This window comes from Takifugu rubripes, chromosome 13 (genome assembly GCF_901000725.2).
Source record: "Takifugu rubripes chromosome 13, fTakRub1.2, whole genome shotgun sequence".
In the NCBI taxonomy this organism is placed as follows: Eukaryota; Metazoa; Chordata; class Actinopteri; order Tetraodontiformes; family Tetraodontidae; genus Takifugu; species Takifugu rubripes.
This window is the reverse complement of record NC_042297.1, coordinates 11,676,555-11,701,230: the sequence shown is the minus strand read 5'-3', so window position 1 is coordinate 11,701,230 and position 24,676 is coordinate 11,676,555. Positions and strand designations below refer to the sequence as shown.

At 43.7% G+C, this 24,676-nt stretch overlaps 2 protein-coding genes across 7 annotated transcripts; both read left to right on the top strand.

Annotated features, from left to right (window-relative positions):
* Positions 1-525: 525 nt before the first annotated feature.
* Positions 526-12,590, top strand: LOC101078700 (aggrecan core protein). 6 transcript variants are annotated; one of them, XM_029846644.1, is made up of 20 exons: positions 526-629; positions 3,093-3,187; positions 3,299-3,390; positions 3,575-3,866; positions 3,985-4,159; positions 4,283-4,410; positions 4,641-4,934; positions 5,030-5,320; positions 5,405-5,579; positions 5,651-5,778; positions 5,999-6,292; positions 6,379-6,453; positions 6,534-6,661; positions 6,698-8,384; positions 9,369-9,482; positions 10,240-10,398; positions 10,477-10,559; positions 10,880-11,024; positions 11,125-11,307; positions 11,387-12,590. In XM_029846644.1, exons 2-20 carry the CDS (start codon positions 3,100-3,102, stop codon positions 11,452-11,454), a joined length of 4,599 nt encoding a protein of 1,532 aa, XP_029702504.1. In that variant the 5' UTR covers positions 526-629; positions 3,093-3,099; the 3' UTR covers positions 11,455-12,590. The 6 variants fall into 6 exon arrangements, with proteins under 6 accessions (XP_029702504.1, XP_029702505.1, XP_029702506.1 ...); XM_029846645.1 differs by having other exon boundaries at positions 6,534-6,959; positions 7,032-8,384; XM_029846646.1 differs by having other exon boundaries at positions 6,534-7,205; positions 7,278-8,384.
* Positions 12,591-13,934: 1,344 nt separating this feature from the next.
* On the top strand, positions 13,935-24,103 carry znf408 (zinc finger protein 408). Its single transcript, XM_011609814.2, has 10 exons — positions 13,935-14,090; positions 14,202-14,377; positions 15,040-15,313; positions 15,896-15,948; positions 16,127-16,332; positions 17,878-18,644; positions 19,069-19,278; positions 20,054-20,177; positions 21,530-21,763; positions 22,525-24,103. Exons 3-10 carry the CDS (start codon positions 15,044-15,046, stop codon positions 23,139-23,141), a joined length of 2,481 nt encoding a protein of 826 aa, XP_011608116.2. The 5' UTR covers positions 13,935-14,090; positions 14,202-14,377; positions 15,040-15,043; the 3' UTR covers positions 23,142-24,103.
* Positions 24,104-24,676: the final 573 nt, after the last annotated feature.

Here is a 24,676-nt window from a genome sequence, read left to right as displayed (position 1 = left end):
ATATTACACTGACGGACATAAAGTCGGCCATGAGCTGAGGATGTAAAATATGAGCCCCTGGACAATAGATTTTATTCATGTTTCCTTTAATCTTTGGTGTGATCTATCAAAGCTCATCAGTGAGAAGGCAGAGCACTACACACCATCCTGCCTCACATCCAGAGACCCCACTTCAATCTTTCCTTCAGAATAAGAGGAGCAGATTCTGCTGTGCAAAATGTCAAATCATCTCAAAATAGATGCAAATGTTAAACTCATGTGATCATATGTACAGAAATTATATTTCTCTTAAAACTAAGGATGCTTTCAATCATTAATGCTTAGGCGTCCACAGACGCCCTTCATGTCTTCATAGAAATAAACATTTTTTTGGCTGGAATTTCCTGAACAGACTTCTCTCTGAGGCGATGTCTGAGCAGACTCTTATTTTGAAATCCATGACTGATGACAGGCTTCAGTCTGAGCACCTCAGTGTTGCTGTTTTTTTCCAGGTGAGGTCTGAAAACCTCTCCTGGTCCAGTCTCTCAGCTCTGCACACAGACGTGCATTCAGAGCTCTTGCTCAAGTGGACTCACACTGACGCCACAGAAGAAGAGGTTGACAGCTTCACCTGCACTTTTCTACACCAGGTACGTCTTCTGCCTTCGCTTGTTTGAGTTTATAATCAATAATAGTGATCGCTAGAGAACGTACAGATAACCCTACAGCTCAAATAAATATTTAAAAAACATCATCTTTCAAAATAGTTAGTTTAGATCAGAAACATGCCGTCACATATAAATATGGTTATGCTTGATTAAAAAAAACATAATAAATAGACTGATATTACAATTTCTTTCCTGACAAAATACGATATACTTACTTGAGGTAAAGTATATAATAAAGGTGAAATTTTAGCTTTAAAATAAGGCATTAAAATATACAGTGAAGTCAATAGTCATTAGTTAAACATCATTACAAGATACTTGTAACTAAAAGTACAAAGTAAACATTTATGCAGTAAATGTATCCATCATGCATGGAGAGGATGCTCTGCATTACCAGTCATACACTGTACCTTTATCATATTCTTCATCATGGTACTACAAAAAAACGATATATCTTTATTGCTGACCATACAGTTGTAAAGTGCAATAAAGAGATGTTTAAAAAATACTCAGGTGAGGATCAGAGCCTGGTCAGACCACACCTTGTTCTGCTGACTCCTCCCGTCCTGTCTCACTTTTCCTGGCTCTCCGGGCTGAATGTTGGCAGTGTTGAGACGTGATGGAAACGGCAGGACTCTGGAACTTACGCGGCGCTGTTTACATAGGCCCCGGTGTCGTCAGAGCTGCCATAATACTGGTTTCAAGGGGGAACAGATCTGGTCTTATGGGGCCCTGTGCTTTACTGGGAGTGAACCTTAGCTGTGGCTGAATGAGTTCAGTGTGAAGCTCTCACACACACACACACACGCTCTCACACACACACATGCACGCAGGCACGTACGCACGCACGCACACGCACACAAGCACGCACGCACACACACGTTGCAACTTGGACACTCTATCCAGGTTCAAAATGAAAATTTTATTTTTTCTTTAAAATTAAACTTAGAGTTAAAAAAAATAATGATCTGATCACAAAACAATTATTCACAGCCAGCTTTAGGACAGATGTTTGAGCTTCTTTTTTTCTTTTCTTTTTTACAGTGTTGTAACCTGAAGTCTGTTTTCTGTCCTAGAAATGCAACCGCATACGAGTGCAGATGCAAAGCAAATTCCACCTAATTGCATATAATATTTCCATTCTTCTTCTTTGCAAAGGCAAGCCCTGAACTTTGTCTCGGAGGTCTGTCGAATATCTGTGGCTCAGAAAAGTTTGCAGCCGCTTGTAAAATCTCCGGGAAGAAGCCCTTCCAACCGCAAACCCTAAGACATTTAGTCTGCAGGTTCCTGTGAACTTGATTTCATCTGTCTGTCCTCTCCAGGGTGTGTGTAGCTCAGGTCAGGGGGGCAGGCGGTGACACAGCAACTATCACTAGGTTCTGATTCAAATATTGAATCTCTAAAGAAGGTTTACTTCAGTGGAAATGAGGGCAGAGTCACAGCTCTGACTCAGGGAACGGTCACCCTAATCGAATTTCTACCATAGAAATCACTTTCTCCCATTTTACCCATTAAAAAGCATGTGAAAGGGCATCTTGTGGTAATTCCTCCAGTGATAGGGAGGCCGGAGGTAACAATTTGTCACATTTTGCACCTTTGAAAATGCACCTTTATATGTTCCTACAGCAAAAATATTGAACGTTAATATGTATGATTATAGCAGAAAAAAGAGAAATAGTTTTCTTGGACGAGAGTTCTGGGAAGGGAAGCTGAAATGTGTTTGGGGACAAACCTGTACGTGGTGGAAAAGGCTTTTCATGGCAGAACAAAGCAGAAATAGAAGAGGGACTAACAGCTTTGGAAAAAACCTGTGTTTTTCCTCTTGAGAAACTAAGAAGCTGCCGTTAGAAATAGCGGGTACTCATCAACAAGGAACGTTAACATTAGGGACACAGCTTCTGTTAGATGGAGTCGGTGAATCATCAGAGAAACTGGAAGGCTTTTGTTTGGATTCCAAGGATTCAAAAGATGCAGCATCTCCTCTAAAAGCCCAGAACATTCGCACCAAATCGTCCAAGTGTCACTTGAGGGTGTTGCAATGTGTGTTTTTGAAAGGCAAATTGATGGTATTTTAATAAAAATGGATAATTCGCTGCGGGGTTTAATAGAGTCTGTTACAGCACCTGTGATCAACAACTCAGGGCTGGACTGGAACGCACCACTGGAAGAAGCAGTCCTTTACTTTCAGTGATAAACGCAGGCCTGTTATTTCAAACTATGACCAAATCTGCCGGGTCAACTTAACACCAAACCTAATATTTGCCTGAGGTATTCTGACCTCAGTCCAACCTCCACCTCCGAGATGAAAACATCTCCAAGCCACTGGGAACAGTTCCAAGAGAACAGTTTTTAGATCAATACTGACCTCAGATGATATGGCAACAATTAAAGATGAACATGTTTCATTTGTCCTGAAATAGGTCAGTGTTTTATCTTTGATTGCAGGTAAACCATGTTAAAGTGGGTCGTGTCGCTGACTTTGTGTCTACATGTCATCTCAGCATCATTCGATTATGTTTATGATGAGCATTCCTTAATGGGTAAGAAATTACTTCTTCACGTACTTCCACATAATTTAAGGAGTTTAAAGTTTTCTTGACATTTTCATTTTGAATTTAAATAACCAGAAAACACCTTTTGATCTTTGACAGACCCTGAAGATGTGCTCAGTGTCAGTATTCCTCTGGAGGGACCACAGCGTCCCCTACTTGGAGGAACAATAGTTCTACCATGTTATTTTGAGGTGTGTGATTCTTTTTGATTTAAACTCCTTTTTTAACTAACTTTTTAAAACTGTTTTTAAAATGTAAATTGACTTTTGCATTTTAATTTGCATCATATTATAAATACTCAATTTATTTATTTTGGTGGTTCTAATTCTAAATGTAATTTCAACTCTTTTTTTGGAAATTATATTAACTATATAGGACCACACGATTCCGGACCCTGGGGCTCCCACCATCGCGCCCCTTTCCCATCGCATCAAATGGAGCCATGTGACCAAAGATAAAGTCACAACTATCCTCGTAGTCTTGGAAGGACAGGTCCGTATTGCCGAGGGATATTTGGACCGAGTTCACCTGCTGGGCTACCCTGCTACTCCTACAGATGCTAGCATAAAGTTATCTGAGCTGAGATCTAGCGACTCTGGGGTCTACCGCTGTGAGGTTCAACATGGCATCGAGGACAACCATGACATCGTTCATGTGCACGTTCAAGGTATACAAATGAGTGTAATGTGACCATGTAACACTGCAGCTCTAGGAACATCCCAGAGAATAGCTGTTCACTTTCACTAATAACTCCTTATGTTATCACAAAATGCTTGCTCTTCTAGGACTCGTATTCCATTACCGGGCCATCATGGGGCGCTATACTTTGACCTTCGAAAAGGCGACAGCAGCCTGTGGCCAGAACAGCGCTGTGGTGGCTTCAGCGGAACAGCTCCAAGCAGCCTTTGACGATGGATTCCACCAGTGTGATGCTGGTTGGCTCTCAGACCACACTGTCAGGTCAGTATTACAGTTTATTGAATAGCTAAAATCTTGAGCACAAGGAAGCAAACAGCACGTTTACAAAAAAATGTAATTACGATGTCAACAGTTTTAACATTGTTTTGAGCCAATGTTCCAAAGGTATCCCATCCATGATCCTCGTGTCAACTGCTATGGTGATAAAGAAGAGCTCCCTGGGGTCCGAACATATGGAGTGAGGGACCTTAACGAAACATATGACGTCTACTGTTTCACTGAAAAGATGACAGGTACAAAATAAAAACGTCTCTGTGTTTTGTTTTTTTAAATATGAATTTCAGTTTTTACTGTAGCCGAGCTTCTGTTATCTAAAATAGATAAGCATATACAGTAGGTTAAGTTGTTTAACAGTGTTGCTGCAGCGGCTCAGATTGACCCTCCATCTGGCCTCGGAACTTCATTGTACTATCATGTATAATGACAAATAAAGTCTATTCTGTTCTCTATTTTTTCTATATAGGGAGAGTTTTCCACACTACCTCTGCTGAAAAGTTCACCTTCTCTGAGGCTGTCGTGGCATGCTCTAAAAGAAGAGCGCAGCTGGCCAACACTGGTCAACTGTACTTGGCCTGGCAGGGTGGGATGGACGTCTGTAACGCCGGCTGGCTGGGAGACAGGAGTGTCCGTTATCCCATCAACATCCGCCGGCCCCAGTGCGGGGGTGGTCTTCTGGGGGTGCGGACTGTTTACTTGTACACAAATCAAACTGGATACCCACTTCCTGAGTCCCGTTATGATGCCTTCTGCTACACAGGTAGGCCATCATGTAGCTAAAGGGCTTTTTTTTGTTAACTTAAGCAGTACGTGACTGTAACAGGTGACCATAACCTATTAATGTTTGTTTTACAGAATCATTTGAGGTGGAGGGTTCAGGGTTCGATGAAGAAGGCACCGATGTGCTGAGTGTTACCAAAGTGACGCAGAGTCCGGAGGTGTTCTTCAAGACTACGACCACAGAGAGTGAGGCGGTAGGAGAGGTGGAGACTCAGCAGCCAACTGCCGTGGACTTCACCTTCACAGAGAGCCCCACACAAATGCCCCTGCCTCAGCCGCCAAATGATACAGAGCTAATAGAGGCGGTTACTGCACAGCCTGACTCTGGCAGGGAGATCAACAAAGGATTTGTGATGACTCGCACCGGTCAGTGGTAGCTGGGACTTCAAGTCGAATCTTCCACCCTGAAAAATCCTCCCACTTACAGCAAGGTCTTGTTTGTCCACACAGGAGTGGTGTTCCATTATCGTTCAGGCTCAAGCCGCTATGCCTTTACCTACATCGAGGCCCAGCGGGCTTGTCAGAGTGTTGGAGCCTACATTGCCACAGCAGCACAGCTGCAGGCAGCATATGAAGCAGGATACCACCAGTGTGACGCAGGATGGTTGATTGACCAGACTGTCAGGTAAACCTTGATGCTGCATTCATAAAGCGATTCTTTTACCAAAAGATGAATTGTCACATGTTCTTTTCAAGGTATCCAATTACTTCCCCCCGCGATAAATGCGCTGGAGATTTGGACGGGCAGCCTGGAGTTCGGTCCTATGGTTTGAGACCAGCCGATGAGAGATATGATGTATACTGCTACATTGATGGTCTGAAAGGTAACTGGAAAAGAAGCACTTTGACGGCAAACACCTCCATTTTCCCCACATTCGTAGTTTAGCATACAGTATATATAGGCAGTAGGAGGCAGGAGTACACAATGGGAGAAAAACCTCAGAGAAATAAGTAGCAATTAGCTTCAGATGCACTCTGGTTGTTTTGTAGGCTTGGTAACCTGAATAAATGTTGACCATGTGCATTAAACATAAACCTCCATAGGTGAGGTTTTCCACGTGGGATCGGCTGAGGGTTTCACTTATGATGAAGCTGCTTCGAGCTGTCAAGAACAAGGCGCTGTACTGGCGTCCACCGGTGAGCTCCATGCCGCCTGGAGAACTGGCTTTGACAAGTGCCGTGCCGGCTGGCTAATGGATCGTAGTGTCCGGTATCCAATCAACAATCCCCGTTCTGAGTGTGGGGGTGGGAGGCTGGGAGTGCACACCGTGTATGCTCAGCCTGAGCAGACAAGCTTCCCATCGCTGGATTCCAAATACGATGCTTACTGCTTCAGGGGTAAATGTTTGGCAGCATTCATTCATTCATTCATCCAGTCATCCAGTCATCCATCCATTCATTCATTTATTCATTCATTGTAACAGTGGACCTTCTGATCATTGCAAATGAAACTGGACTGAACATCACAGATATTCAAGAGGCCATCCTTTTGAAGCCCAGTAAGATACTTTAATCTTCTTAACAAATGTTGATAATGTCATATAATGTCGTCACTCATTGCTAACTTCTCTTTCTTTAGTTGGGTCTCCGCTCCTTCCCCCTATCATCGTGGAGACCTCAGGCTCAGGTTCAGCTGATTTTGGCTCAGGTTCTGCCAAAGGAGGTGATTTTTCTTCCTCTGGAGATCAGTCTGGTTCTGGAGACCAAGCAATATCAGGCGATCAGTCTGGTTCTGGAGACCAGGCAATATCAGGCGATCAGTCTGGTTCTGGAGATCAGGCAATATCAGGCGATCAGTCTGGTTCTGGAGACCAGGCAATATCAGGCGATCAGTCTGGTTCTGGAGATCAGGCAATATCAGGCGATCAGTCTGGTTCTGGAGACCAGGCAATATCAGGCGATCAGTCTGGTTCTGGAGATCAGGCAATATCAGGCGATCAGTCTGGTTCTGGAGACCAAGCAATATCAGGCGATCAGTCTGGTTCTGGAGATCAGGCAATATCAGGTGATCAGTCTGGTTCTGGAGACCAGGCAATATCAGGCGATCAGTCTGGTTCTGGAGACCAGGCAATATCAGGCGATCAGTCTGGTTCTGGAGACATATCTGGGTCTGGAGACCAGGTAACCTCCGGAGATCTGTCTGGTTCTGGAGACATATCTGGAACTGGAGGCAGGATAATCTCTGCAGATGTGTCTGGCTCTGGAGACATGGCTGGCAGTCCAAGTGCTGAGCAACCAAGTGGGGCATCAGGTTTGAGCAGCACAGATGATTCTGGGTCGGCTGTTGATGCAGATGGATCCGGACTGAATGTTGTGTTTTCAGGTATGGACAGCATTTTATCTGCAGATGGCTCAGTTTCAGGAGGACCCCAAGAAGCTGAAGAGGGGAGCACAGTAATCCTAAACATCCCTTTGTCTGAAACTGGATCTGGTGTACTGAGTGGCAGTGGGGACATATCTGGATCCGGTTTCAGTTCCTTCGAGAGTGGCTCCTCTATTGACACCTCTGGAGAAAGTGGACAATTTTCTGGAATATCATCTGGTTTTATTAACAACCAGGACCTTTCAGAGTTCAGTGGTCTCCCATCAGGATTTGCTTCTGGAAGTGCAAGTGGACATTCAGGAACATCTTCTGGAAGTGGAGACACTCAGATCTTACTTATAGATGGTGAGCTGATTGATGAGTCCATATCTGTCACCCAGAGAGAGTATGAGCTTGGTGGTGGCCTACTGGAGTTCAGTGGCTCTGGCGACATTTCAGGATCTGGGATTCTGAGTGGAGATCATAGTGGTTCAACCTCTGGAAGTGGCTCGGGGTTCTTCTCACGTGTGACATTTGTAGGGTCAGGATTCACTGAACTGATAGGGTCAGCCTCTGGAGAGCAGGAAACCTTGGGGTCCTTGCTCTACAGTGGTGAAAATTTGTCTGGGTCTGGAATCTCAACATTTATCTCTGGATCTGGATCAGGAACAGACTCAGGATTCGACTCTTCGACAAATGAAGAAGGCAGCGTTACCTTTTTGACAGAGGATCTTTTGACAGAATCATCTGGAGACACATCCCTGTCTTTGGAGCTTGGAGAGGGATCGGTGGAGTACAGCGGGGAAGGAAGCAGCGGCAGCAGTGGTCTCTACTCTGGCAGTGGGGATAGCCGCATGTTCACAGGCAGTGGAACTGCATCTGGACTTTCCTCTGGAGATCTTCCACAGCTGCTGCTTCCCTCTCCAACCTCTGAGTGGGCACTGACTGAGGGAACCACCAGACCAGCAGAGGCACTTGGCGAAGCCGTCCTGTCCCAAGTCTCAAGTGGGATGTATGCAACTCACAGCTCGGTGTTAGCTCCTGCAGGTCTGGCTGCTCCTGCCACCGCGGCCACACCAGCTTCTGCTGGGGCCCCCGGCATAGCAAAAGAGACAAAACTGCTGCAGGGTAAGTTCACAGTATATAATCAACTGCTCTGACACTAATTTTCCTATAAATTCTAGAGTTTCATCACATCACTGCTCGTAGCCGTTACACAGTTCATAAGTAACACAAGATCTTTGCATTTTAATGAGTGTGAGTAAGGCAGATGTGAATGGTCACACCTGTAGAAGACAACATTTCTCTCTGCCATGGTAAGTTTCAAAACTGTGCAAGTGATGTCCCCCCTATTTTTCTAAATTCTCAATATGGTGATGACATTTGTTGTGCGTGTCTCTCTTCAACAGCTTTTAAGCTATTTATTTGCACTCTGATTCCCAGTTACACATTTTCACAATATATTTACACATTTTACTGCTGATAGTTGTTTTTGTGGCTCACCAGAACTCTTTTATCTCTCCCTGCTGTATCTCTGTCCTTGTTTGTTATGCATCGTGTTATTGTTGGGTTGTATTTCGTGTGTGTCTGGCTGTCGGTCTGTGTTTCATGTGGCAGATTTAATGTTTTGGTGCTTGTGAAATGCAGCTCTGCTCTGAAGGCGTGCAGCCTCGGTGGCATACGTGTCGTGGTGTCTGTAGCCAGTCTTTATGTTGGTTGTGGTTTGTTGTGTCAGCACGCTGCCTGGGCTCTGCTGTCTGCATGCTAAACTCTGCTGCTCTCGCCCTTTAATGATTCACTGATTCTTTTCTGCAACTAACGACAGATTCACAGCTGTACTGCTGATATTAACATTGCTAAACAGAATTAGCAGAATTCCGGTGCCGCCCCGGAACACCTGAATATTAGAGCCAGAAAACAAGCTAATTATTCAGGGTTCTGTTGGGCCCAATCTGAGGTTGCACCAACATCAGTTCTGTTGACTAACATCATTCCTGAGGTGTGATAGGCTTCCTATCGCATCACAGCTCCTTACTCTGCTGACACCCTCCACCCCGCCCCCAACCCCATCTCATGCTGAAACAGTAGTGTCACCTGGCCCCTTTCTTGCAGAAGTAGATGTGTGCCACTCCAACCCTTGTCTCAATGGAGCCACCTGTATGGAGAGTGCAGACTCTTACAAATGCTTATGCCTGCCGAGCTACGGAGGGAGCCGCTGTGAGATCGGTACGAGATCAGCTTCAGCTAATGAATACTAACGGCAGCCTCTCAGAAAATTACCAATTAGAGATGCTAAATGCCACAACAGAAGAGCATCGTCCTGCAGTGCTGCAACTCTGGGAAAGTATGGAAGTGGTGATGTGTCCCTAATGGCCCAGCAGCTGAAGATGAATCACATCTAGATGTTCTATCCTGTGTTTCTCTTATAAAATGGGTCATACAAGTTAATTTGGTGTAATACTGGTAATTACACTATTTACCCAAATGCCTTCTTTTCTCTTAGTCCATTTAAGGGATAGAATAACCGTCAGACATTCTATATCCTTTTTCCCCAGAGCGGCATAGATAAGGGAACCAGACCATTCTCAAAGGTTTATTAATAATATGAATATCTTATCCACAAAACAAAATGAATGAAGTTTTATTTAGGTCGACAGACCTTTTAATTAAATTCAGCATCTGCAAAAAAAGTGAAATAATTGGATTCTCCATCCTGTTGGATGTCAACATGGAAACAAATATGCTGCTCATTTACCCACAACACAGCAAAACTAGACGGCTAAACGAGTAGTTCCCTCCACACTAACATCAGGCCGAAAGAATGAAGAGCTCAGCTTCATCGCCTGTGCTGCTGCTTTGCTGTGGATGCAGATGAGTTTTAGAGAATCTCCTACTAAAGTATTCAACAATCACGCATAAAGAGCTGAAGGGAAAGTCAGGGGGCAGATGTTGAATAATGTCACCTGTGCTGTTGCGGCTGCAGATGAGCAACAGTGTGAAGAAGGCTGGACTAAGTTTCAGGGGAACTGCTACCTGCACTTCTCTGACAGAGAGACGTGGCTGGAGGCAGAGCAGCGCTGCCGTGACCTGAACGCACATCTGGCCAGCATCATCACTCCAGAGGAGCAAGCGTTTGTTAACGGTGAGCTCAGAGCGTGTGTGTGGGTGTGTGTGTGTCATGCAAGGAGGTCAAAATTCACGTTTGTCTGTTCTCCCACAGCAAATGCCCAGAATTACCAGTGGATCGGGCTGAATGACAGGACGGTCCAGAACGATTTCCGCTGGACAGACGGCACTCCACTGGTGAGTGTTTGTCCTGTTTCTCCTGGTGTGTTATCCTGTTCAGTGTAATTTTAGGTTTCTTAAATATTTGCTGCAGAGGTTAAATCGCAGAGGTTTGTACAATGAAGATGTGAACTGAAACAGGCACAAGATAATCTGGTAAAAACAAAACTGACGTACAAAAAATAAATAAATATCATTGGTTGGGCTATCATTCTCAATATTTTCTTCAGATAATTCTGGTTGGTTCAGGAAGGTGACACAGGTCCAATTTGAAGAAAACAATGAGGTGTAGCACTTGTTTAAAATAATGTACTTGTGTTATGACATAACTTCTTCAGCAATATGAGAACTGGAGGCCAAACCAACCAGATAATTACTTCAGCTCTGGCGAAGACTGTGTGGTGATGATCTGGCATGAGAGGGGTCAATGGAACGATGTGCCCTGTAACTACCATCTGCCCTTCACCTGCAAAAAAGGCCCAGGTGAGTCCAAACCAAACAGCTGGGTTTTCATAATAGTGAACAGGTCAAAGGCCAAACATGAAGCCTTTCAATGATATGATGCAAACCTTTCTGCTCTCAGTGTCCTGCGGAGCCCCACCAGAGGTGGAGAATGCGCACATGTTTGGTAACAGAAGGGAGGAATACCCTGTTAATTCCATCATCCGCTATCAGTGCAACCCCGGCTTCACACAGCGCCACCCACCTGTGGTCCGCTGTAAAGGAGATGGGCAGTGGGAGAAGCCTCAGGTGGAATGTACTGATGGTGAGAGCGTTTCCACGTGTGACGGCGAGATTTCTATTGGATTTCAGGTGATTTTAAACTGATCTCTTTCCCTCAATAGTGAATGCCAGACGAAGAATACGTCAAAGGAGCAGGAGAGGCGTGGCAAGAAATGGCAATCTCTACTAAAAAACAGAAAAAAGAAGATTATATAGTATTAAAAGGACAATTGAAGAAAAAATAATGAAGATAATTTAATTTGTTGGACGCCCGGGGTGAAGAATGCTACAGTGTGATAATGTAATTTAATCTGTCCCTTCCCATGCCTCTATAAAAAATTTAATTATATACGATAATTCTATTGATCCGAGTTTATCTTTTATCATGTGCATTTTAATATAATCATGTTGCTGTTTTCCTGCGAGAAGATAGCATACATTGGGAAAATGATACTTTACAGTTTGGATATTCTCCTTCAGATGGCACTTTGACAGTTTAATGAAGGCAAAAATGGAGAGAAAAGGCAGGAAAAGAATAATAATGTTGAGGTAAATCATGTGACTAAATCAATCAGTCTGGGAATCCACAAGTAAATCGGTCCAGTCTTGACTTAGTAACTTATTAATATCAATGCTGGCTGTGGCCAGTTGTAGAGGGGAAACAAAAATATTGGCAGAATATTGAATATGAGCATTTTTGAGCATGTGTGGCTGTTCTACCTGAGTAGTTGCAGCTCATTTGTAAGAAAACAAATATGTGGATTTTCAAAAAAATGTATAGATAAGAGAAACTTCCAGGCTGAACTGTGCTTAGAAGATTTAATAAATAAATTTAATTTAACAATAAACTTGAACAGTCAAACAGAAAAGAACCACCTCCTCTCACCACAAATCGGTGAACAGAATAGAAGAACTTTTACTCTTTCATATTTATGCTGAGGATGATTCAAAAAAATCTTTCAAGCCTGACAGGAATGCTGGAGTGTTTCTTTGTTTTCTGTCTTTTAGCTGTCAAAGTGTTAGGCGAGGCTGTGCGGTGCACACTGTTGTTGTCAGTAAATGTCTGTTTTCATGTTGAAATTGAATCCAGCTCGGTATGAACATTCCAGTGTGAGGAGCTCAAGGAGCTGCTCCATTTCCATATTGTTTTGTGACGTTGTTGCTGTATTTGGAGGCTGTGCCTTCGTGTTGTCAATTGCTGCATCACAAACCAAAGATAATACTCCATACTTCCACACTTATTCAGTAATGAAAATGTTTGTCAGCGTTGTCTTTTTGTTCATGGTACCAAATCCGACTGGCAATAAAACAACTTAATAATGCAAATGTGCTGTTTTGAGTTTATCAGGTCAAACAAATGAATGTGAAAGGAACGTTGATAGAATTTAATGATATAGTATGAGTTGGCATGCTTTTGAATGCAGATGGAACTTCTATAAAGTGATAAATAAAATCTAATAGGGTAAAACATGAGGAAACTTTGCCTTGTCATCAGTCCTCACAAGTGTGATTTGATTTTTTTTGTATAGTTTTACCAAAACTGGTGCAGGATGAACTCACTCTTGATGTTTAATGTCGTGACTAAAACCAAATAAATTATTTCGGTTGTTACCTCACTGGATTCTGGTTTGATGAGCAGTGCAGCTCCCGCAAGATATTATGAATAGAATGGAAAAACTGTGTACCTCAGAGGGTCACTGCACCAGATAATTAAGTGAAACAATCGCGTCTTTCACCTTCCCTCTAGCTTTCAGTAAGTGCTGTGTTGCCGTGGCAGCAACTAAGGTAAATAGGATACAGCACAAACATGCAGAAATAATATAATTACAGTAATTTTCTATTTGGTTAACATGGGTGGATTGCAGATGGTGCCACTATTCCCTGGTGACTGAATAGGGCCCTTATAAAAATCCTTTGCATCCCACCCTCCAAACAAACAGGTTCACTTCTCTGGCCCAGGCCTCCCAATGAATCGTGTCTCTCTGCTGTCAGCATGTTTTGCTTTTATTAATTAGTAAAAACAGAAAATGTTGTGAAAAAGAAAAAAACATATACTGTACACACAGAGCATTGCTAATACGTATGGTCTGTAGGGGACTGGGCTGAGAAGCAGAGGGTTCTTGGTTCAAAATTAAGTTGGGGGAAAATAGTTGTAAAATTTGCTGGTAGCAGAAAAATTGACAGGACAAGGTTAGGGCACCGTCAAGGTGCAAAGTATCGAACCCCTAAATGCTCTGATAGGGTCCTGCCATGAACTCAGGACTCTCGTCCGAGGGTGAAGCACCCTGCCCCTTGCCCCAAAAGGGGAATAGCCGTTAGCAAAAAATAAAATAAATAAAAGTATGTATGATATGTATAGTATATACACATAGGAATATAACTCTTTTACTTAATAAAGCATGAAGGACAGGATGCAATAGATGCATACCTTTAAGTAGTTGTTTTCAAATGTAAGGGTGGCCCAGGAATGGGAGGTTACATCCTACAGATGGCTTTTTACTATTGGATACCTTAAAAACACCAGAGGAAGGCTGTTTTAAAATTTAAACAAATCACAAACATTTTTTCACGTGGCACGGACAAGTTTGGCACAGGACTATCAATTAAGCATAAAAAAGCATGCGATAGGAGGCATGTGGCAGGACGAGGAACGACTCGGACAGAGCAGATGGTTTGGACGTCTTTATTCTGCATCCACCAGAATATACTCAATGGCGCGTCGAACAGTGCATCAAATCAAGGGCTAACCACGCCCATCACCCCATGCATCACCTGGGTGTGAGATTACCTCTATGTGTCCGCCACAGGCACGCCAACCATTAAAAAGTATTTTGTTTTATTAATAACCTTGGAAATTGATACAGAGTAATAATAATATCGTTTACAAGGTGTTAATTTTTTCAACTGCAAAAGTGAAAATGTATCTGTTGTTTTCAGAGGATGCCCTGCGCTCTTATGGCGGAACTTAATACATCGGGACATTTTCACAGCCGGACGATAAACGTCAAGGACTTCCGGCGTCGTTTTATCTTGGATATGGATAGCTTTCACAGAGTTTACATTTATGTACTAAAATACACTTACCTATTCAAATAAAACCACCTTTATTCGGAGTATGTACACAATTAATTTTACTTTAAAATGATGTAGAAAATAGCTATTGTCGCGTGTTATCTTTTTAGTAACTAAACTTTAAGTTCTCCTAGGAAACTGCCGCTAACGGTCAAAGTTGATTGTTGAAATAATAACTGAGGCAACAAAAGATACATTCAGCTAAAATTTAACGTGGTCGTTTAGGAGCGAACAGTGACAGGTTTTGCAAAATCTTTTGTAAATACCTAGAATTACCTAAAGAAGTATCTTAAGCTAACATTCCAGTTATCTTGATTGTTGGCCAGAAATGTATTTGCCCTGCGTTAGTCAGAGACGAACCATCTTTGTAAAAGAAATTAAAAAAAAAAAAAAGGTCTGTTTGACAGATTGCAATTATTTATACTGCCTAAAAAACTAACCTGAATATTACTGCAAAGTAATATGTCAAGCATATAAACAAATGCTAAATGTGTATATCTGCTGCTCTTTCAGTTAATGAGTATTCTCCAAATTCAGGAATGAGTTCTTTTTGTATGTATTTTTCATCATAAATGTCTAAGCTTTTGAAACAATATATATATTTAAAATTATTAAATAAATTGTGCCCTTGGTGTTTGTTACCAAAAGAAATCCATTCCCAGAAAAAAGTGTCAGCTGTATTTTGTTATAATTATCTCTTCAGATTGATGGCCTCCCTCACCCCTCCGCTCCCGTCTGCTCTCACTTCAATTCTGTCAACATTGCTTCCCTGTGGCTTCGCTGTGGGTCCTTCTAGGTTCTGTGAGGGCAGACTGGGGCTGTGGTGGGTTGGCTGCATGCTGAAACCTGGATCTCTGTTGGGGAGGGATGGTGACCTAAGGTCATCATCGGTTCATCAGAGTGAGAGGAGGAAAAGTGAAGCCACAGTGTGCTGTGACTCCAGAACAACCCAGACAGGTTGCACAGAGGAAACAAAGGCAAGTAAAAATTATATATCAACATTTCTTTTCATTTCACTATGTCAGTGAACTAAATTACATCTTTAATTTCCCTATACGTTATAACCATTATGAATATGGTCTTTAAATACTTAGAGTAGATAGATTGTGAAGTAGTTATTAAAGTCACCAAATATTCTAAAATAGAACACGGCCAACAGCATCAACATAAACTGGTTTTCAGGCACACTGTCGGAAGTCGGTTAGCATTCAAAATACGGCGTACACTGTGGTGCATAATTAATTTAGAGAACAGAGTCAGGCAAATCATCACTATTATGAACATCAGTGTAAGATTACAGCTTGTTCCCAGTCTGGAGGATCACAATGGCTGACAGAAAATGATTACAACACATCCAGAGGCTCAGAGTATCGTTCGAGCTGCCAAGAGTGTTTAGGCTTATAAAACCACAGTTAAAGTTTTAACATGTCATTATCTATTAGTTTCCATACAGGAGTCTCAGTGACATCCACCAGTACAGCAGATTCCTGAAAAATGTCATCCCTAACCTGTTCAGCAGGAGCTTTGATCCCACATGGTTATTCTCTTCTCTCTTATAGGAACTAATGCTGATGGCAGCAAATAAAGAAGCTTTGCAACACATGTGGATCAGGTACGTGTCCCTTGAACTGATGAACGATTCTTAGTAAAGTAAATGAAAAAATAATAAACAATTTGAAGACCTCTAACCGTCTTGTTGTTGGTGTTATTAGGCACCAGCTCTTTTCTAATGTAGTACCTCAATGTAATGTAGTAATGTAGTACTTCATCTGTGCATGTGACCCCCCCAGTTTTGCCTGCCAGGTGCAAAGCAGAGAACAACAGAATGTGGTGATGCAGTGTGCCTGCGGAGAGGACGAGTGTGTATGCGTGCGCCTGCGTGTCTGTCGAGACATCCATCCTGGAACTGAGCTGCTGTTGTGTAGAGACACTGTGGGAAAACTTCAGGCAGGAGATGAAACTACAGTCCTGGACACAAACAAAGAGTGTGGTGCAGGTACTGTCTGAGGAGCAACACACACAGAACAGTTGAATATATAAAACTTTTGGTTTAGAATCACAATTTTGGGCCTTTTCCCCAGCCTGCCACCCCATTAAGTCCTTCATCAACCAATCAATGAAGGTGTGCTATGGTTTGCTGAGGGATTCCTCTGCCCCTTCACTTCACTCCCACCAACTTTCACTAAAATCCAGCAAATAAGTTTTCTTTAAAAAAAAAAGCTCTAAAAAACTCTTTTGCGGGTAATTATCTAGCTTGAAATCCAGAATATCTGCGACTGGATATATTTGGCATCATCACCTCTCATATAGGTTTTATTCAGAGTGTCGTATTCCCTCACAATAATTGTACATCCAATGGAGCATCGGCATCTCAGTAAAAGAGGAATGCTCAAAACACACAAAATGCAGAAAATAAAGCACAGTTAGCTGTAAGAAAATGAGGAATGAGATCACACGGTTTCTGACTCTCATCTCACAGAAATGATTGGATTAATGCAGTCCGAATCCGAATTAGAATGATGCTTTTAATCCCTGATGTCCAGTCAACCTCTAACTGATTCTATTTCTCTTTCCTTCATCAAAATAGTATTAAAACACAAAAGGCTTCATTGAGGTATTGCTGTGAAACCAGGTTTACATTTTAACATGTGGAAGTTTCTGACATTTACTTATTGTCCACCTGAGGGCGCCAGAGTGACGCCTCGCTGAGTGCACGTCAGCAGCATCAACCTGCTACAGAATCCACATTAGTTGGTTTCTATTAAAACCCATGTAAAATTCTATTACTTCTATTACTTTACCCCTTTTCACCTTTTACCTGCAGATGAAACATCAGTTTTCTGGCAAACTTTAAAAAAACACTAACCAAACTCTGTACACACTGTTTGTTATATAGGAATGGTGCGCTCTCCAGCACTCCTAATCCTTAATTATTTCTGGATTACGGAGCATTTATGTGCTGTGATTAATGGGATATTAAGACCTTCTTGCAGAAAATACCCTGGAGCATTAGAGCAAGACTGTAGCTTGAGTCTCAGCGCTGATGTAAACTGACTGAGGCTATAAATCACGAATGAGACTTCAAACAATTAAAATGCTAAATGAAAAAAGAATGCAATAAGAAGCATTTGAGCCATACTGGCAGATTACATTGTTGTGTCTGTATGTGAATTCGATTTGGAGAGAAGACAGCATGCTGTTGACCACTGGATCACCTCTGTGGATCTGCTGCTCACAAAACCTTAGCGTTTATAATGACATTAGTATTACCGGACCAGCTGATCTCTCTCTCTCTCTCTCTCTCTCTTTCACACACACACACACGCACGCACGCACGCACGCACGCACGCACGCACACTTTTACCTACTCCAGCTTCACTTGTGTGCCTTAAATTGATCTACTCTCAGTCATATGATTGTTTTTGGGTTGTTGTGATAATTGGCTGTCGACTCATATTACTCATGTTGCTGACAACATTTGGTGACCACTTTTCTCAAATTGAGCATCTAAAGCCTTTGTGTACAATATCTGTTTGGCCAGGTAAGATGGAAGCAATAAAAGAGCTGCAGAGTGAAGTCACCAATACATCAGCAGAAGAAAATATCACAGAAGAAGAGAAAGGGAACAAACAAAAGAGCCCACGAGGGGAGAATCTGCACGGAAAGCAAAGGACAGCCTTCAAAGGGAGTCAACCAAACACCGACGGGAAGAAGTGGAGCGTAGGCAAACGTACTGAAACCCAATCTGAGAGAACATCTTACCCAGCAGCGGGTCGTGTGGACAGGACAGGTGATCAGACAGACAGCACAGGGGACAGAACAGGTGTTCAGAATGAAACCAATGCGTCAGGTGGACACACAGACAGGACTGGGTGTCAGCGGGACGTCCCAGGTTGTCATAGGGACAGTACAGGTGATGCAGAAGCTGAGGTCAGACAGGTCTGCTCTGCACCTCCAGCTCTCCGCTGCAGCTCCCGTCTGGCCGCGAAACCACGACGCGTCCACCGGATCAAAGGCCGAGCAAACCGAGACCCGGCGGAACAGACGGGGGGGCGGAGCCTAATCGCCTCTGAGGCCACCACATCTGCAGCGGGCCCCAAGGTGGCCCTCACACCTGACGGAGAGGGTGGAGCTGAGAAGCAGTCAGAAGTCAGAGAGAGGAGGCACAGGTGCTCCAGCTGCGGGAAAAAGTTCTTCCAGATCGGCCACTTGAAGAAACACCAGTTCAGCCACACAGAGGAGAAGCCGTTCAGCTGCAGTGAGTGCGGGAAGAACTACACGTCTGCAGAAAGCTTCAGAGCACATCAGGTGGGCCTTCGGAATGGTTGCAGAGCCCAAATAACTCTCCTGATCATTTTGTTTGTCTGATGATGTCAGCTCTTTTCTTTCCTCAAACAGATTAAAACATTCCTTCTTCTCATTCAGAATATTGGACTGAGCAATAGTAAACATTCAAAATGGGTGTTAGCTGTTATTCCTGTATCACTAAAGCGGAATCTTTAATCGCACTTTTTGACGCAGAACATCTTTATTATTAGGTCCATTTTCCTCTTTGCTTTTGCTTCACAGGGTTAAAACCAACCGCTTGACAAACAAATGGTGGGTGTGCAGATGAGGGGAGTTGTTGTTTTTCTGACTGTTCCCTTGTTACTTGTGAGCTTAGTCATCCCTTAGAACTGCAATTTACTCTTTAATAACAGTCCTCATGGGAGAATGCTGTGGTTATCTATAGATGAGTCACCGCGGCGAGCGTCCATTCTCCTGTCCTCATTGTGAAAAAACCTACGGCCTGAAGCGGGACCTGAAGGAGCACCTGGTCCTCCATACTGGAGAAAAGCCATACGCATGCGACCACTGTGGCAAAGCATTCGCACGCCGGCCCTCGCTGCGCATCCACCGCCTTCTCCACTGCAGCAGGATGACCTACACGCAGCCTCCGAAGGTACTCGGCACGCCTACGGTCCTCAGGAAAGCAAGCCTAAAATATCAAACCAATTCACCTGATGATGGCCGATCATTAAGGAAACCTGAGGCTTTGTTTCTGTGTCTGTTTAATGGTTGCAGCTACAGAAGGAAATAATCCAAAGACAGTCACAGTTGGGATTCGTTTCTGACCTCTGTCTCAGAGCGGTGTCCCGTGTGGACACTCCGGCCACATCGATCTGTCTTTAGCTGACTGCTCGCTGTGTTCCCCTTCAGTTTTCATATTGACTTTGCACTTTTGAGGTTCGAGCGTTTGAACGGAAACAGCTGCTGGAGTAGTCGGAGCAAAAGAGGAGCTGAATTAAATTTGGCTGGCTGACTGGTGTAATACATCAAAGCTACTTAAAAATATCGAATGAAGGTTAGACTCAATGCTGCTCATCCAACACAGTACAGCTGGCGTTTGGTTTAACTGGGTGTAATTAGCCACCATACAGTTTCACCTTTGAGCGCTCGCTCGTCTGAAACGCCGTTAATGAACTGCACTTGTTACTAAGATAGATGTTCTGCTCTTAATTCATCCATATCTCACGTGTTTACTTTCTTCTGAGCTGAGCTTTCAGAAAAATGGCTCTGTGAATTTTTCAAACCTTTCCTCCAACATCTTTCCACTTCCACAGGCTGGGGGTGATTTTTTTTTATTTCTTTATTTTTTTTTTATCCTCCTCCCTGAGCTGCAGATTGATTCGTAAATTTAAAATGTAAAAGATTATTGTTTGGCTTTCCTCCCACAGATTCAGTGCACCCTCTGCCCAAAGTTGCTGGCGAACTCCGGCTCTTTGAGGAACCACATGAAGCTTCACACCGGGGAGAAACCCCACGTATGTCAGCACTGTGGGAAATGCTTCAGTCAGAAAGGTAACTTCAGCAGCTAAAAACACCTTTAGCTGGAGGGGGGCTGTGAACTGAGGCAGGTTCCTCAGCAGCCTGAGCTAAAGAAATAAAACGGTGTCGTTTCTAAAGAAACAAACAGTACTGTCTCCGACATAGTTTTCCTCATAAAATTCTTAAATCAAAGACATTTAAACTCAGCTTTTAATGGCTTTTTATAGTCTGAACCATTTGAAGGTGACTCGACTGTTTGCCAGAGAACTGGCTCGTCTTTGTTTCATGTCTGTGACATATTCGTGTTTTAATCTCAGGTTGTGTGATCATTATTTTTTTATTTCGGACCTCCATTAGCAGCAGTACAGGATGTCCTTTCATTATTTTATCTTGATTGTACCAACTTCTGAGGTGTGAGGAGGCTTTCTCACCTTAAACATTATGAAAAATTATACTTTTTGTCAGTTTGTCAGTGCTTTTGAGGACATTTCCCATCCTTTTTGTTCATATCTTTCCTCTTGGCTGTAGCTTCTATAGGATTATTATAGAGACTGCATTTTTATCCAAACTCATGTCTTAATATAGTATTCCTGTTAGTTGAGGTGAAAAAGAGACACAAAGAAGATCATTTCTCTTCCTTTCACATACATAATGAACTCACAATAGGGGGTTTCACACCCTTCCTGGTGATTTGGTTTGACTACAGCAGCGTGTTTGTTGACCTGAGACCTTTTTCACACCAACCTGGTGTCACTCAAGCAAAGGGAGGGACTTGAGACTCTCCACAGAAAGAATAATCACTCTTTATGATCATTATGAAATCTTCACTTTCTCCAATTTTGGATTTGAAAAAAACAAATCCAGAAATTCAGTTAAATCTGAGATTGTTTTTTCCGCCATTGGAGATTGTTGCTATTAAACCAGTTTGATTGTTACAGCAGAAACACAGAAGAAATACAGAAAAAACAAAACCCTTTTAGAAGGTGTTGTTTAAAAACTGGAACGCATTGTCGAGTTTTGATTTCTGCTCCAACCCTTTTAGAATCACTTTAACTCTCATTTGCATTTAAACCCTCTCCGTAGGAGGATTGTGTCTTTCAAGGACAGAAGTCACTTCTGGACAAATGCTCTATTTACCAAACACAGAAAGCTGAAAATATTGTTTCCTGTCCGGCCTTCGGTGAAAACAGAATTCACCCTCCTTATTCTTCTAACCATGGACTTGTTATGGGGAACGAATATCACAATGATTTTTCTGGCTGAACTTCTATCAATTCTTGCTGTTAATGTGTTCTTAGTTTAAATTGGCCTCATCAGATTTTAGAGAGAAGCTAACCTGTTAAAAAAAGGACCATGACGGGGTGATCTGTCCTCCTGCCTATCAGGGAACCTCGAGAGCCACCTGAGGATCCACAACGGAGAAAAGCCGTTTTCCTGCACAGAGTGCCAGCAGAGCTTCTCCCAGAAGCCGGAACTCCGGCGGCACATGTTCTCCCACACGGGCGGAGGCTTCCTCTGCAGCTACTGTGGGAAGTCGCTGAGGGATCCGCACAGCCTCAAGGCGCACGAGAGGCTGCACACCGGAGACAGGCCCCACCGCTGCCTCGTCTGCGGCAAAGGTCGGTACGCAGTGTCAAAATTAAAAGTAGGAATAGGCCCAGGTAGCGCTCAGAGAAAGGGAGTGAATCATTTTTGCCAAAGCTCCATCCGTGATGTTCCAGCTGTCTGCCTGCAGCCTTTATCACTCTGCCTCAGCGTCGTTCTCCCCTGAACAGACCCCGCAGCCTCCTGCTATAAAAGAACTTTTCACAATACTCATCCTCCCTTTTATTACAGAATCGTGAGGCGAGAGTTATTTCTTTCATCAAATAAATCTCCTTTGTATGCGTCTGGTAACTGTGGACTATTAGCAGATAAAACAGCCCGGTTCACCTTCTGGCTTCTGACTTTTATTGAATCTCTCCTATTTGATTCATCTTTATTGATATTTGTTCTGTGACACACCGAATTGTCTTGATAGGCCCGTTACATAAACCCAGGAAAAACTGCCTTTTAACAGGAGGAATCCTTGAGCAGGACCTGGCTCCTATGGGGGGGACGCTCCTGCTAATGGCCACTCACTTACTCCGGTAGTCCAGAAGTGAGCCGCCGTCTGTGATCGTGCATCAAACCAGAGCCAGTATTTAGCTCCTACTGTAATCTTAACCAGACAATCTGGATGGTTCTTGTCTCCAGGCAGCCTGATTGAATTTTAAACAGCTTAAATGAAGTCTCCCCTGCCGTGGCTGTAACTCTGCCCTTTTTTTGTGCTGTTTCCTCTCAGGATAGGCAAAGGTTGTCAAACCACAGCAGATTATTGGACCCTTTCTTTTTTTTTCAGGCTACACGTTGGCCACCAAGCTGAGGAGACACATCAAGTCCTCTCATGTGATGGATAAACCTTTCAGCTGCCACTGTGGTGCCTCCTACAGCGTGAAACAAAGCCTGCTGAGGCACCAGGCCCAGCACAGGTCTGAGGGAGGAGCACCGGAACAGGTGGTGATGGAGGCTGCCCCAGAGGGAGGCACCGATCACCCCAAGCCGATCAGAGGCCGACCTAGAAAGAAGCCACTGCTCCAGACGGATGGAGAGCCCCGAGTGGGTCGAGAGAAGCGGAAACAAGCACGAGCAAAGGTGGAGGTGAACGTCGAGGAGAACTACGCGGCAACACGGAGGGAAGAAGGAGAAGATACTTTGGAGGACCGCATCCAACATGCCGTCGTTTATGTTCGTGCAGACGACCCGTCCGCGCCGGGCGCCGACCCTCTGCAGCTGGGCTCAGAGAGGCCGTTACCAGCTGGAACGGGGCAGGAGCTGGTGGAGGTGGTGTTGTCAGAGGGACAGGAGCAGTGCATCATGGTCCACGGCCAGCACCCAGTGGGGGAGCTGCTGATCTTACAGGAGGATGAGAGCGGCCTGTGTTCTGTGGCTCAGACTGTGGAGATAAACACTGTGTAGGAGGAGGTTTATGTGGGGCTGTCGGAGGTCCGTATGTTCGGATCTCATGTGTTACAGCACCTGATGAGCAAAAAAGGAGTCAGCATAGTTCCTGAGACCTTTCTCGTGTTAATAAATATTTCCTAATTTATGGTCACACTGATACAACTTAAATCCACGTCCAGACAACTTGATGGGAGACAGAAATAAAGATGAAGGGCCCGTTCTCTCCCTTTTTTGTGTCTCGAACATGTTTCAGTTTTCTCTTGTTTGACCTTTACACTCATGTGGGACCGTGCAAATGGAGGTAAAGCTCCAGTTCTGGGTCAGGAGCAGTGTGGGGGCAGGGCCAAAGCAGAGTTCAGTTTGAGCCTTTTGAGGAGTGGAACTTATGAACTTTTCTGGAGTTAAAGCAGGTTTATTGGTTTAATCAGAACCTGCAGCTCAATGTTTATTCATGGATGGAAAAGCCTTTTTACCATTAAGTGGAGATTCACTTCGCAGTATTACAATATAAAGTGTTGGCGTCCCAATGGCTTTCAATCTGTCTGCTTTATGTCCTCTCAGTGTCGAGAGAGCAGTAAAATCCTGACATAAGAAAAACCTTTGAAATCAGAAGGACAAATGTCAGAACATAAACAGAATAAAAATCTTCACTCCTCCACCACCGAGCACTTTTGGCCTCCCAGACTGTGTCTTCTAAACACCTGATGTAGTTGTGATTCCAACCATCTACGTCACCCATAATCAGAATGTTTATGTCTGAACGTTTGACTCCGCCTACTCCCTTATGGACAGTGTCACTGTCCCATGTCCATGTGCTAGTCTTGCTCGCACCAGCATCCCGTGAACCTTTTGTCCCACTTTAGGTGATATTCTTCATCATGCTTTAATGGAAAATGAACTCTCGTTTTAACCACCATCTACTCCCGGCTGTTTATGTGCGAGAAGTTTCTCTTTTTCCCGCCTTCTGTCTGTTTGACTTTACTCTGTTTTTCCATCCGAACTAAAGCCGTGACTTACCCAGAGGGTCTACATCGCTGTCCTCGCTCTCCAATATTAAAGGAAAAAAGAAAAGAGAGACGAGGTGTTCTTTCTCCCGTTCCTCTGTAACATCTCGGTGCGGCTCTAGCTTGATTTGGCGGTGCGGCGGCGGCAGGTTTCCTCTTAAACAAGTCCACTTGTTCGCTATTCGGACCTGCTTCATAAACTCCATGTTTGATTTCAGGTCACTGCCTTACCTGTAGTCTGCAGCCTCCCACCAGAGGGCAGTCAAGGTGTTTTGGCTTCACCTTCAGGGAGCCACCACTTTGAGCCTCTTTGCAAACAATAACGCAAGAAACAAGTTATTAGCAAGTTAAAGACTGTAGTTTTCAGCTCCTTCCAGCAGCTGCATTGTGACGGACAAATGTTTAATCAACGAGGGCTTGTGTATTCGCGTGGCTGAGCTGGACCGTCTGTCTTGTTCGGTTCTCTCTCCCCAAACCAATTTACTCAACATTACCTCTGGATTAATCTATCTCTTTTGGGATTTGCATCATAATGCCACCTAATCA